At 54.4% G+C, this 12,729-nt stretch overlaps 3 protein-coding genes across 4 annotated transcripts; 2 read left to right on the plus strand and 1 right to left on the minus strand.

Annotated features, from left to right (window-relative positions):
- The first annotated feature begins 12 nt into the window (after positions 1-12).
- On the plus strand, positions 13-5,115 carry NDUFS3 (NADH:ubiquinone oxidoreductase core subunit S3). The gene is made up of 7 exons (XM_002921647.4): positions 13-162; positions 275-340; positions 1,671-1,768; positions 1,977-2,126; positions 3,213-3,338; positions 3,473-3,592; positions 4,869-5,115. The coding sequence occupies exons 1-7, from the start codon at positions 93-95 to the stop codon at positions 5,034-5,036; spliced, it is 798 nt and encodes a 265-aa protein (XP_002921693.1). The 5' UTR covers positions 13-92; the 3' UTR covers positions 5,037-5,115.
- Positions 5,116-5,690: 575 nt separating this feature from the next.
- Positions 5,691-7,974, plus strand: FAM180B (family with sequence similarity 180 member B). 2 transcript variants are annotated; one of them, XM_002921649.4, is made up of 3 exons: positions 5,691-6,377; positions 7,204-7,274; positions 7,493-7,974. In XM_002921649.4, the coding sequence occupies exons 1-3, from the start codon at positions 6,110-6,112 to the stop codon at positions 7,886-7,888; spliced, it is 735 nt and encodes a 244-aa protein (XP_002921695.3). In that variant the 5' UTR covers positions 5,691-6,109; the 3' UTR covers positions 7,889-7,974. The 2 variants fall into 2 exon arrangements, with proteins under 2 accessions (XP_002921695.3, XP_034501190.1); XM_034645299.1 differs by lacking the exon at positions 7,204-7,274 and having other exon boundaries at positions 7,458-7,974.
- A 1,084-nt stretch (positions 7,975-9,058) lies between these two features.
- C1QTNF4 (C1q and TNF related 4) lies at positions 9,059-12,721 on the minus strand. The gene is given in 3 exon segments (XM_034645298.1): positions 9,059-9,667; positions 9,670-10,191; positions 12,600-12,721. Coding segments are annotated over 2 exon segments (969 nt in total). The 5' UTR covers positions 10,187-10,191; positions 12,600-12,721; the 3' UTR covers positions 9,059-9,215.
- Between the last annotated feature and the right edge of the window lie 8 nt (positions 12,722-12,729).

Below are 12,729 nucleotides of genomic sequence, written 5' to 3' on the forward strand. Positions count from 1 at the left end.
AAAAATCAGACGCACACTTCCGCTTCCGGTCCCTGCCCTTGGGGTCCGTGTCCTGTGGGTCTCGCTTTGGCTTCCTGGTTGCATCCCGAAACATGGCGGCGGCGGCGGCGGCGGCCAGGGGCTGGTGGCGGGGGCTCGTGGGGTCCATGGCGCTGGCCAGGGGTAAGCCGGGGGCAGCTGGCTGAGGCCCGGGGCGGGAGCGGAGGCGCGCTTAGCGCAGGGAGCCCATCAAGCCTCACCTCGCGCTTGTGTCTTTTTTTATCTTCCGGTGCAGGGGCCGGGCGACCCTCGGTGCTGTTGCTGCCGGTGAGGAGGGAAAGCGTCGCAGCCGACACGCGCCGTGAGTATGTGCGGGCGCGCCTTTGTCGGGACTACAGGCGGGGGACCCTTCATTCTTTTCGTCAGGTGTTTGCCCTTGCCTGAGATGTCCTTCCCTGTTTCCTCTGGCGAATCTCTGCTTGTGGAGACCTGACTGCAGTGGGCCTCATTCTGCGAGCAGAATCGGGCTCTCTGTGTATCCTTTTGTCTCCCTGTTATGGCCCTGATTACCTCTCGTCCGTTTCCATGATTCCTTTTCTCTTTGTTTAAGCTGTCAGCTCATTGAGAGCGGGAAACAATGCTTGGGTCATAGAGGCCTGTTAAGATAGTTCATATTGAGTGCTTGTTGTGTGCTAGGCAGCTTGCTAAGTGATATAGTGAACGATTTTATTTAGTCTTCGGAACAATCTTAGGAGGTAGATAGCTATTGTGATCCTCTTAGTATAGATAGATTAGGAAACAATTCAGAGAAGTAACTTGCCCATAGTCACAGAACTAGTGAGTGACACAGCAGGCTTGCCTGCTGCCAAAGGCAGAGAACACTTAGCTGTGGTGTGTGCAACCTGTGATGTGTGGGTACTCAGTGATTGAGGGATGCATGAATGGGTGTAGGGAGATATATTACAGTCAACATAAGCGGATTGAGAGTCAGGAGACCTGACATTTCCTCCTTTTGGACCTCAGTTTCCTCATCAGTGGGGGGGGAAAAGGTTTTGTTTTGTTTAAGATTTTATTTATTTGAGAGAGAGATAACGACACGGAGAAAGAGAGAGAGAGCATGAGCAGGAGAGGAAGAAGCAGGCTCCCCACTGAGCAGGGAGACCAACATGGGGCTTGATCCCAGAACCCTGGGATCATGACCTGAGCCAAAAGCAGACATTTAACTAACTGAACCACCTAGGCACCCCCCCAAAAAAGGTTTCAACTAGATAATCTTTGAGGGCTCTTCAGTCTTGAAGTTCTTAGCTTGAGAAACTGCTTGAGCCAGGTGCCTAAGGAGGTACAGAGAAGCAAAAGTTCTGGTTCCCACCCTTAAAGAGTCCCTGGTGTGGTAAGAGAGTTGAAATGTATGCTGCTTTAGCAAAAATGCAGGCATTGTGAAGGAAGAACCAGGGAATAGCTTTGAGAAGAGGCAAATACCACAATTGCAGTAATAAGGAGAGTCTTTGTGGACTCTGTAGGTGACATTTTTCCTAAGTTTTCCTGGAGGAGGAACCCTCCACCGTCACCTTCTTCAAAGTTCTGCAGGGAGCCCTGCCAGGAGACAACACCCCTTGCGAGCCCAAGAGACTGAATGCAGGTGTGGCTGCTGCCTTCTCCATTCCTTTGTTAAATATTCCTTCTTCTTCCAGCCACTGTCAGACCACAGGATGATGTGGCCCACAAGCAGCTCTCAGCTTTTGGAGAGTATGTGGCTGAAATCCTGCCCAAGTATGTCCAACAAGTTCAGGTAATGCTCACAACTGTTGTTTGGTCATGGGTCAAGAAAGAACATGTTCTCAGGGCATGTAGGAGTAGGCAGCTTGGTGTCAAATAAACCAGTCTCTTCTATCCCACTTGGACTTCTTTCTCTATCTTAAACCAGGAGACTCCAGCTGAAGTTAGCTGTTCTCTCAGTAGCTCTTTGTTCCTTCTTTTCTCCCTTTCCGTGTCTGCAGGTGTCTTGTTTCAATGAGTTGGAGATCTGTATCCATCCTGATGGAGTCATCCCAGTGCTGATTTTCCTCAGGGATCACACCAATGCGCAGTTCAAATCCTTGGCTGACTTGACAGCCGTGGACATCCCCACTCGGCAGAATCGTTTTGAGGTCAGTCAGGAAATTTGAGAAGACTTGGTGGGTAAAGAAAAGGGACATACAAGTCTTAGGGTGAAGGCTACCAGTGGGAACCATAGGCCTCCTTAGTTTAGTTCAGGTCAAACAGTACAACACAGCAGTTAAACTAAGGCCTCAGATCAAGCAAACCTCAAGTTTGAATCCTAGCTCTGCCACTAATAGGCTACGTGACTTCAGACATTTTGTTTATCTTTCTAAGCTTAAGATTTCTTCTTCTTTTTTTTTTTAAGATTACTTATTTATTTGAGAGAGAGCGTGCATTCACAAACAGGGGTAGGGACAGGGAGAGGGAGAAGCAGACTCCCTACTGAGTGGGGAGCCTGATCCCAGGACCCCGAGATCATGACCCAAGCCAAAGTCAGATGTTTAACCTATCAAGCCACCCAGGCACCCCCTAAGCTTTAGATTTCTTGTGTGCAAAATAAGCATAAAATTGTCCTACTTCATGGAGTGGTTGTGAAGTGAGATAGTAGAGGTAGATTGCCAGCACATGGTATGTTCTCAGTACGTTTAGCTATTGATATTTACTGATCATCTATTTGCCAGATCTTGGGATCAAGGGAGAAGTAATACCCAATACCTGTCCTCAAGGAGTCCCCCCAACTCTAGTGAGGGAGAAGGACACATAAAGAGCTGACTGTGGTAACACAGTGCATGGGATGTTAGATGCTACGAGAACACAGGGGAACTCAGTTCTGTCTGGGACGCTTTGAAGGGAGAGAGAATGTTTGTGCTGAATCTTCATGGATGACCAAGAGACCAGGAAGTAGCCCAGTAAGGACTGGGGCTAGGAGAGGGGGGTCCAGAGTCATCCCAGACAAAGGGAATAGCGTGAGCAAAGACAAGCACGCTGACGTGCTGTGAGCTATAGCAGGGCTTAGGCCTTCGGAAGTAGTCGTAAATACAGAAGGGTCTTGAGGTTAGCTTCAGGACAGAAGACACGTTCACAGGTAGAACCCTAACCCACCTTATATCCTCGTCATTGATGTTCTCACTCAGGGACTCCCACCCCAGATCCTGTGTCCATCTTGGTCCTCCAGCTCCTTCTGCTCTCCCTAGATTGTTTACAACCTGCTTTCTCTGCGCTTCAACTCTCGGATCCGTGTGAAGACCTATACAGATGAGCTGACACCCATTGAGTCCACGGTTTCTGTGTATAAGGCTGCTAACTGGTATGAGAGGGAGGTAAGTTACTGGACATGGTGGATCCTGCCTCTAGGCCAGAGTTGCAGAATTGGTTGAAACTATTGCATGCAGGGCATCCTCGCCCCTGTGTTGGCCATGATGGACTAGTTGCCTGAGGGCCTCTTTTTTCCTAGATCTGGGACATGTTTGGAGTCTTCTTTGCTAACCACCCTGACCTAAGAAGGATCCTGACAGACTATGGCTTTGAGGGACATCCCTTCCGGAAAGACTTTCCCCTGTCTGGCTACGTTGAGGTAGGGGGAACCTTGGAACGGGGGCAGCAGCCTCAGGGAAAGACTGGCAGGGAACCTGGGATATCCTGGGCATGGCAGGAAATAGGATCTGTGTATTGTGGTTGGTTTAATAGCATAGGCGTGGGAGAACGTAGGCTCTGGATTCAAATCCTAGCATCACTTTTATAATCTGGGGCCTGTTACTTAATTTCTCCATGATGATTTTCTCAGCTGCAAAATGGGAACGATAGTACTTAATAAGATTTATAGTGAGCCGAATGATGTATGCTTACAGCCTGGTGTCCTGTAAATACTCAGTTGACATTAGCCATTATCGTAGTGATCATTTCAATGACCAAGGCAACCTTGAGGACACACTTTGTCCACAAGATGGAAAAGCGAAGGACCATTTTACCCTGCCCTGGACCCCTGAGAAGGCAGCTGACAGGGAAGACACTAAACGGTTAGCCCTTGAAAATGGTCAAAGGCAGGATCAGTAACCTGTGACTACAAGGGCCTTCTGAAGGATTTCAGTGCTTTGCTTTACCATCCTTCTGCTACAGAGTGTTCGTGAGCAGGAAAATGGTCTATTGCATACATACACGTGTGATTTTGTAGCAGAGTAACTTTTTTGAAATGTTGAGATAGTGGCAATCACCCTTTCTCTTCAGTACCCAAATATCCTGTTTTCTCAGGGTTTTGCATGGTCCCATTTGCTTCTCCAGCTACTTCTGGTTAGGGCTACTTCCCTCTTCTTGTTTTCACTGTCTCCCTTATCTGGTTTGCCTCTTCACCCCATCACCTGTTTGTCTTTACCTTATCCAACTGATCCTCCCACCAAGAAAAGCAATGCCAAATTTACTGCCTTCCTCTTGACAGTGGTAATGCCAAAGCCACATGGTCTGAACTTGAGTGCTTGCCAGTTTAGGTTCACTCTTTTCAGCCACTGACTTGCTTCCTAATCCTGGGCCAATGCTTACCATTTCCTTATGAGAGTGGATGGGTGAACAAAGTCAGTTGTGCTGGAAAAGGAGCTCAGAGCTTATGTGGGGATGGTGAGCAGGGGAGCCTGGCTGGGTGATGGCAGCCCATTTTGGACTAAGGGTGGGCTGTGACTTGATCGGTAATACTGATGTGCGTGGAGACTTGCTGACAGAGGCTGGAAAAGCACTCAAGGACAGAGAAGTAATGGAGTTGGTGAAGTCACCTGTGCCCTTGGGAAAGTAGGCCCCTTAGTGGCTCAGTAGCTCTGAACAAGGTCTTCCTCAGTGCTTAAGCCTGTCTTTCTCTTCTGCAGTTACGCTATGACGATGAGGTGAAGCGGGTGGTGGCTGAGCCAGTGGAGTTGGCCCAGGAGTTCCGCAAGTTTGACCTGAACAGCCCATGGGAGGCTTTCCCTGCCTATCGCCAGCCTCCTGAGAGTCTCAAGCTTGAAGCCGGAGACAAGAAACCTGAAACCAAGTAGCTCCAGGGAAGGCATGTGGATACTAGAAAGCGCTTTATCTATAACTGAGCATCCCTGTAAATAAAATCTTTAGATTAATCATGTCTTGTATGCTTGTGGGTAGAAGTGAAGCTTGACTCGGGAGAGGGGAGATTCAGCAGGGATTTTCCCCCTCTTCCTTAAAGAGACTACCAACCCAGGAGTCTCTTTTAATGGGACTAAGTAGTACAGTTGCAGACATGGTGACCTGCAGGTCTGGATGTTCTTCTGAGAGGGGGTTTCTGGAGCTGAAATGGAAAGTCCTCACTGTCCACAGGGCTTAGGATGGGTATGGCATGGCGTCTCCTGAAAACTGCAGGGCCCTCAACAACTGCAGGAGAAAGCCTCTTGTCACAGCAGACTGTCTGGTGGCAGCTGATGGACCGAGCGGTCTGGGTGGAACCAGGGAAACCCCCACCCACCAAGCATCCACAAGGTTCCATGAGCCATAGCTCATTTTTGAGTCTTGAACCCTGCATCCTGCTCCCTGCAAGCTAATAGCCCGTCACACTTGGGCTAAGGTAATCTTCCTAGATTCCAGCCAGGGCTGAGAATGTTGTAAGCAAGCAAAGGCCATCCCAGGGCTGACGCAAAAGATACTTAGAAGCTACAGATTTGTTTTCTAGGTGACAGGACTCTAGGGTCTGTATGGCTGATGACTGAGTCTCCGAGCTGGAAGTGTTCAGCTTTGCTGGTCTGTGGGACCACCCAGCCAGCGCACCATGTAGTTGGAGAACCACTGCAGTTCCAGAACCAAGTTTTGCAGCTGATGCTTTTGGCTGCTGAGGGGCTCCCTGGAGGCTGGGCTGGGCTGGACTGGGTGTTAGAGCCTGAGCTCAGCTGTAGGATGTTTTGGGGGTGAGGACAAGTAGTAAGGTACTGTTACTGCCTGGGCTCTTTCGTACCTCTTAGGAGGGCCAAGCAAGAGCTGTTGGCTACCAAGCACCGTTTTTCTAGTAAGCAAGCATCCCGCCCATCTGGACAGGAACAGGCTGAGGGCTTGACAAGCAGGGAGCCAGGCTCCTACTGCCAACAACTAAAGATTCCACATTTCCATGAGATGGAAAGGTCCTGGGAAGTCAGAGCCAGCCCCTCCCTGTTCAGTATTGAAGGCTAACACACAAAGTAGGGAACGCCTGAGCAGCCTGCAGTGGAAAGTTGGAGCAGTGGCGTGTGGCCGGCGGATGCAGAAGCAGAGAGCAGCTGGGGAGAGGAAGACTCAGAGGACGCGGTGGGGTATGGCTGGGACGATGCAGTTCCTGGCTTGGCTAATAGTAGCCATTTGCCTTCTCCCTGGGGTGACTACAACCCAGCACCATCCAGGTACCGGGGCTTTAGGGTGGGGTGGATGGGAGCCAAGGAATGCTGCCAGCTGATAGCAGTTAAAATTAGTTCTCTCTGAACCTAGCATGGCCTAGGCACTGTGGGCATGGTACCAGACTGACCTATGCAGCAGGAGTAATAGTCTGGGCCCCAACCCTGGAACCAGAAAGGTCCAGGCAAAGGGAGGTAGCCCCAAGTGCCCTCAATGCCAGCCGTGGACAGAGGTGGGCAGTGGCCTTATTCTAGATACACGAAGCAGGACCTCTGGACCCGCCCTGGGCTCAGGACCATCATTCCAAGGGCTGGGCGGCACACCAGAGTGTGCAATGAAGGAAGCTGCAGCAGACAACCTGCCTCGCCTTGCTTCCCCACCTTCTGCATGATCACTACTGAGGAGCAAGGAAGGAGTAGATCTCTTCCTAAAGGGGTCCTCAACCCTTGGGGAGAGTCACTGGCACTGTTTTAGGTCACATTGTCCCAGATGATTACAGGGAGGGGAAGTGGGAAGTGAAGTGTCTTGTGACCCAGTGGTCTGGAGTTCTTTGCCAACGGAACTGCAGAAGTTCAAGGAGGAGTCCTGGACATTTGCCGAGGTGGTATCTGGGTTTGGGATGATGATTTGGGGATCACAAGACCCATGCCTGGGAGGGTGAATGTCAACATGCATGTGTGTGTAAAGGGAAGGGGGACATGGGATGGCATTTCTGCTCTTTTGTAGATAGAAGAACCTCTAGGCATCCCTACCACACAGCTAAGGGGCACTTCTGGGAGGGTGGGGTGTTCAGGGTGGAGCTTGCCAGGGCCTGACTCCTTTCTGCTGCCCCAGGGCAGCCCATGGACAGCACCAGCGTGGGAGGTGGCCTGCAGGAGCCAGAGGCCCCGGAAGTGATGTTTGAGGTCTTTCCTCCAGCCTGGGATATGGGGGAGGGAATGTCCAGAGGTCCCTAAGCTCAGGGTTGGGAAGCGGGATGTCTCAAGCTAGGCTTGCTGCGTGTGGGAGGGGGCAACCCAGCATGGGTCCTACTGCCTGCTTATGCCCCCCACCCCCGGCCCACTCTTGCTCCCTGCCCTGCCCCCCAGGCTCCAGCCCACCCCTTACATGGCTCCCCTTGCAGCTGCTCTGGGCTGGGCTGGAGATGGATGTCATGGGGCAGCTGCACATCCAGGACGAGGAGCTGGCATCCACACGCCCAGGCCGCCGACTCAGGCTCCTCCTGCAGCACCACGTGCCCAGTGACTTGGAGGGTGCTAAGCAGCGGCTGCGGCAGTTCCAGGACCTGCGGAAAGGGCCTCCTCTTAGCCCTTGGGACTTTGAACATCTGCTCCTCACAGGCCTGTCCTGTGTCTACCGGCTCCATGAGGCTAGTGAGGCTGAGGAGAGGGGTCGCTGGGCCCAGGTCTTCACCCTGCTGGCACAGGAAACACTCTGGGACCTGTGCAAGGGCTTCTGCCCCCAGGGGCAGCCTCCATCTTTGGGGCCCTGGGCCTTGATCCTGGACCCCTTTCCCTGACCCTCCCCTTTCACCTGTCAACCCACCACTGCCCCCAACTCATGGCCCAAGCCAGATACATCCTGGGCAGTGGCTTCCATCTGACACGTGGTCCTTCCCACTGTGTTCAGGTCTCTGGGCTTGGATTGTACCCTGGAACCCAGTTTACCCCTCCCCCATTTTCTTCCCTGGGTCCTGGTAGGCTAAGAGCCTGGGTCTCAGGCAGCAGGCACAGAGCTAAAGGCAGGACTTGCAGGTGTGTGTTGGGTCAGGGTTGAGAAGTGTGTTCAAGAGATACTGAAAAGAAAGATGCCCCCAAGGAAGGCCGAGTCAGACGCTCCAACTCCTACCCTGGCAGTCTGTGACAAGTCCTGTGGAATCTATGGGAACCTTGTGCATGTGCGGTACCCTGTCCTCATTTACATACCCCTTTTAAATCCCAACCAATGCTCTGGAGTCCCTGTGCCCCAAGTTCCCCATCTGGATTAGAACAGACTGGACATTTTTAGTTTAGTCTGTCAGAGGAGTGGAGCAAAGCAGGTGGAAGAACATTACCTTTCTTTGGCCGGGGATGGGGGGGAGCAGGTTTTTTGGTCCATCTCAACAAGCCTCAGATGAACACCTCAGAGGGGGAAGTGAGGCTGCGAGGGGACTGACAGAGAAGCTGAGTCTGGCTGGTGTAGTCCTGATCCTGTATAGCTGTCCCATAAAATGTTCTGTTCTGGTCTCCAGCCTGTGTCCTTTTATGCCAAAGTAAGTTGTTTAACCCCTGCCCTGGGCGAATCACCCTTCCTGTCCTGGGAGGGCAGGAGTTGGGGCAACCAGGTCTCAACGGCTCATCCCACACACACCCTGCTAGAAAACGGAATATTCTGTTTCCTTGAATCCCATACTCCCAGAAAGGGAGCAGGGTGAGGTCCCTTGTCACAAGAAAGAACCAGCTGGACCCTAAGTGACGTCGTAGGTCAGTGGGAAGGAGTTAGAGGGTCTGACTAGAAAGGAACGTGAAGGGGAGTCCCGCAAGGGGTTGGGGAGTCGGGTTCAGTTCAATCAAATTCCCATCTCCTCACCCTCCCAGGGCCTGACCAAATCCTGCCCTCGGCCCTCCGACCCCCACCCCCCGGTCTGCAGTAGTCCGTGCCTTCCCGCCCCGCCAGAGACCACAGCGTCGCAGACCAGACAAAGCGCAGGACCCCAGGCAGACAGGTGCCGACGCAGGCCCACTTTATTGGCAGAGTCAGCCGCACTGGGCGGGCCGTCATGCTCGCGCCGGCTGGGCGCTCGGGCCGCGGCCCGGCTCTGCATGCACGCCCCGGGCCGCCCCCGGGCTCCTCTCCCCGGGCGGGGCTCAGAGCTCCGGGGGCCCGAGGCCCGGCGGGCCGGCGGGGGCGAGGTCGGGGTACACCAGGAAGCCGGAGAAGGTGATGTACTTGCCGTGGTTGCTGTAGGCGCCGTAGCCGTCGTGGTCGTGGCTGAGCAGCCAGACGGCGTCGCCGCGCCGCAGCGCCAGCATCACGCTCTGGCTCTGCATCTCGCGGCGCCGCGACGCGCCGTCGTCGTAAATCATGGCCTGCACCTCGTCGCGGTTCTTCATCAGCTTCACCGACAGCGTCTTGTGCGGCAGCTTGCCCAGCGTGAAGGAGAAGAAGTAGGCGCCCGGCAGGCGGCAGCGGAACACGCCAGTCGCCGCGTCGAAGTCGCCGCCGATGTTGACGAGCTCCGTGTCGAAGGCGAGCGGCCGGTGCCGCGGCCCCGGGCCCGCGTCCGAGCCAACCAGGCTGCGCGTGCGCGCCGCCGAGGCGAGCGAGGCTCGGGGGACGCGGGCGGCCCGCGCGCAGGCGCGTCGGCGTCGGCGTACACCAGGTAGCCGCTGAAGGTGGCGCCGGGGGCGCCGAGCGCGTACTGCGGGGAGCCGTGCAGCCGCAGCCACACCGTGTCGCCGTAGTCGAGCTGCAGCATGGCGCTCTGGCTGGCGGCGCGCCGCGCGCCGGGCCGCCGCTGCTCGTCGAAGGCCAGCGCCTGCACCTCGTCGCGGTTGCGCACCAGCATCACCGACAGGCTCTTGTGCGGGGCCTTGCCAGCCGTGAAGGAGAAGAAGTAGGCGCCGGGCACGCGGCAGCGGAACTGGCCTGTGGCCGCGTCGAAGTCGCCGCCGATGTTCACGTACACCTTGTCGAAGGTCACCGCCATTTCCGACGTGCCCTCCAGGGGGGTGGTGCGTGCCGCCGAGAAGGCCGAGCGCAGCTCCGACGAGCCTGGAGAGGGCCCCAGGGCCCAGCAGGCGGCAGGGCCCAGCAGGCCCAGCAGCAGCAGCAGCATGGTGCCTGGGAGGGGAAGGAGAGGGGGCTTGTGCAGGGGTGGCCCCCAAATGCCAAGAGTTCCGAGACTGGGAGACGCGTTATTTTCACAGCCCTGCCCCGACCCACAACTAGGACTCGGCTTCCTACACACTTGGACTAGGTCCTTGGTTCTCAAGCTTCAGCGGGCCTCAGTGTCCTATAGAGCGCTTGCTAGAACACACATTGTTGCCCCTCCCCCCCCCGCCCCCGCCAAGAGTTTCCGTTCAGTTGATTTAGGAAGAGGCTTGAGAATTTGCATTTCTAACAAATTCCAGGTAATGCAGATGCTGCTAGTCCAAGGACCACACTTTGGGAACCAGAAGATTAGGCCAGTGAGTCTCTTTTTTTGTAAGAAACGAACCGCTTTCTCAAGTGAAAGCTCACACACCTGTACCACACATAAGAGCAGAAATGCTCTGGTGGGAGGGGCCTATAGGCTATCAGCTGGGTTTACCCCCTCCCCACCTTGGCACCACAGAGGGGGTCAGGGCCTCTCTGAGTTTCTTTCAGCCTGGTTTGCTGAATTTTCCTGTGGCTATTCTGCGGACCTTGGCCTGCCCCTCACTCAGGCACTAGTTCTCTGTACTGATGGCCACTGTTTCAAACCCCCATATGGACAGGAAAGGGAACAGATGCTCATTGACCCCTTTCCTGGCCTCTGACCCACAAGGGTCAGCCACCACTCTGGACCTCTGGACTCCCCAGGGGCCCTTCTTGCAGTACAGAAGCCAGAACGGTTGGGCTTTGGGGCTTGAATACCCAAAGATCCTGAAGTGGAAACAAAGTAAGAGAGAAAATGAGCTGGCAACAACCTGGGATGTGGGCTTCTCTGGGAAGTACCCTGGGAGTGTGTGTAGCTCTGTGTCTCTCAACACCCTGGGATCTTGCTGAGAAGAGCTGCCAGGGGCAGATGCATTCTCCACGAGGACATTCACCGTAGGGTAGGTGGGCACTGGAATCTAGCCCACATTCTCCTTGCCCTACAGTGTGGAGCTGCTGCACCTGGGGAAAAGTGTGCCTTCTTCTAATTTTCATAATGAAGACCCCAAGTCCCTAACCCAGCTGAACCTTCTCTCCCTCCAGAGGAGGGACCTTTTGTAATTCCTACAAAGGCACACCATGGGCTAGTCAGAGCCTTGATGAGGGCAGAGAGGAAGGAGGGGACCCATCTACAGTGATGAAGATTGCACCTCCTGACTATTCCCTTTCATAAAGCTCTTTGGACACATCTGGTCTGGCAGCAAACCTGCAAGACAGGTGGGCTCTTTCCCATTTTATAGATGAGAAAGTCAGGCCCAAACAAGGGAAGGATTTTGGCCTAAGGTAATCATGCACACTGAGGCAACCTTGAACCAAGGTCTTCTGACTCCAGATTTGGTACGCCTTCCTCTCCACCATCTTTTTCCCTCGTAGACACAGATATTTCAAGTCAACCTGTCCTTAGCCTCAGTTTCCCTTTTTTGCAAAAATAAGGGGAGTGGAATGAAAAAGAAGTGGAAAAATAAGTGGAATGAATCTTGGGATCCACGGTGAAGGAGAAAGAAAGCAAAACAAAAAACAAAAACACAGCAAAACAAGCAAAAACTCTAGCGTTCTGTCTTCTGGGAGTATGGGAACATCTCAACTCTCTCTGCCCCTGCTTCTCCCCCTGGCAGGTCCTGCCTCAGGAGCACCTGCCTACCCTACCTTCAGCAATCTCCCTGCAGAGTCTGGTACACCCCACGAGGGCCAGAGGGTCCTCCTGTGTGTCCACTACCCAGCCTCTGCCCATTTCTCACCCAGCACTGCCATTTCCCAGATCCTTAAGTCCCCATCCTTCCTTAAATCCCTTCCCTGGACAAGTCAGAGGTGGGATGGTGTCAGGTGGGCCTCATAGCTCCAGGAGAAGAAATGACTGTTCCTAGTTCTGTCCAGGTGAGGCTCAAAATAGTCATCTTCAAAGAGACAAAACGGACACAGAGACCTGGGCAGACCCAGAGCCCCGGAACCGACGGGGGAGGTGCCGGGATGTCAGGCGAAGGGGGTCTCAGAGCCCCGCTCCCCGCCAAACCCCACTCCCCAATTACCCCCTCCTTCAAGCCTCGCCAGAACCTCCTCCCACCTTGAAAGCCCCTCATGTTCCCCAAAAGATAAGCCACCGTTTTACAGAAGTCAATTGATCCTTCCTCCTGAAAAAAGAAATCCCTCAGGAGGGAATACCCTAGACGTCCCCCCCGCCCCCATGCCAACCTTCCTTCATCCATCCCTTCCGAATGAAAGCCCTTGAGCCTCTTTCATGAACAAGCTCTCAGGTCCTGCTTTCAGCGAACAAGGAACCCGATCCCCCTGTGCCGTCGCCCGCCCCCGCTTCCACGCGGAGAAAGCTTGGCTCCCCGCCCCTGAGCTGCCCTCACCTGGCTGGGGGCGGCGGGCGGGTCGGGTCCTCTCCGAGCCCGCAATCCGGCTCCGGGCTCCTGCTCCGGGGCTGCGCACTGACCGCCCGCGCTGCGGCGGGGCCCGGTCTGGCGGGGGCGGCGGCAGCCC

The sequence above is a fragment of the Ailuropoda melanoleuca genome, chromosome 16, assembly GCF_002007445.2.
Source record: "Ailuropoda melanoleuca isolate Jingjing chromosome 16, ASM200744v2, whole genome shotgun sequence".
NCBI classification, from domain to species: domain Eukaryota; kingdom Metazoa; phylum Chordata; class Mammalia; order Carnivora; family Ursidae; genus Ailuropoda; species Ailuropoda melanoleuca.

What these genes read in the sequence shown, in the direction of transcription:
- NDUFS3 (XM_002921647.4), top strand. Translation starts at nt 93, where the DNA reads ATGGCGGCGGCGGCGGCGGCGGCCAGGGGCTGGTGGCGGGGGCTCGTG. An exon ending in CGTCGCAGCCGACACGCGCC is followed by an intron (nt 341 to 1,670) that starts GTGAGTATGTGC and finishes TTCTTCTTCCAG; the next exon opens with CCACTGTCAGACCACAGGAT. An exon ending in CTCGGCAGAATCGTTTTGAG is followed by an intron (nt 2,127 to 3,212) that starts GTCAGTCAGGAA and finishes TGCTCTCCCTAG; the next exon opens with ATTGTTTACAACCTGCTTTC.
- FAM180B (XM_002921649.4), top strand. Translation starts at nt 6,110, where the DNA reads ATGAGATGGAAAGGTCCTGGGAAGTCAGAGCCAGCCCCTCCCTGTTCA. An exon ending in TACAACCCAGCACCATCCAG is followed by an intron (nt 6,378 to 7,203) that starts GTACCGGGGCTT and finishes CTGCTGCCCCAG; the next exon opens with GGCAGCCCATGGACAGCACC. An exon ending in CCCCGGAAGTGATGTTTGAG is followed by an intron (nt 7,275 to 7,492) that starts GTCTTTCCTCCA and finishes CTCCCCTTGCAG; the next exon opens with CTGCTCTGGGCTGGGCTGGA.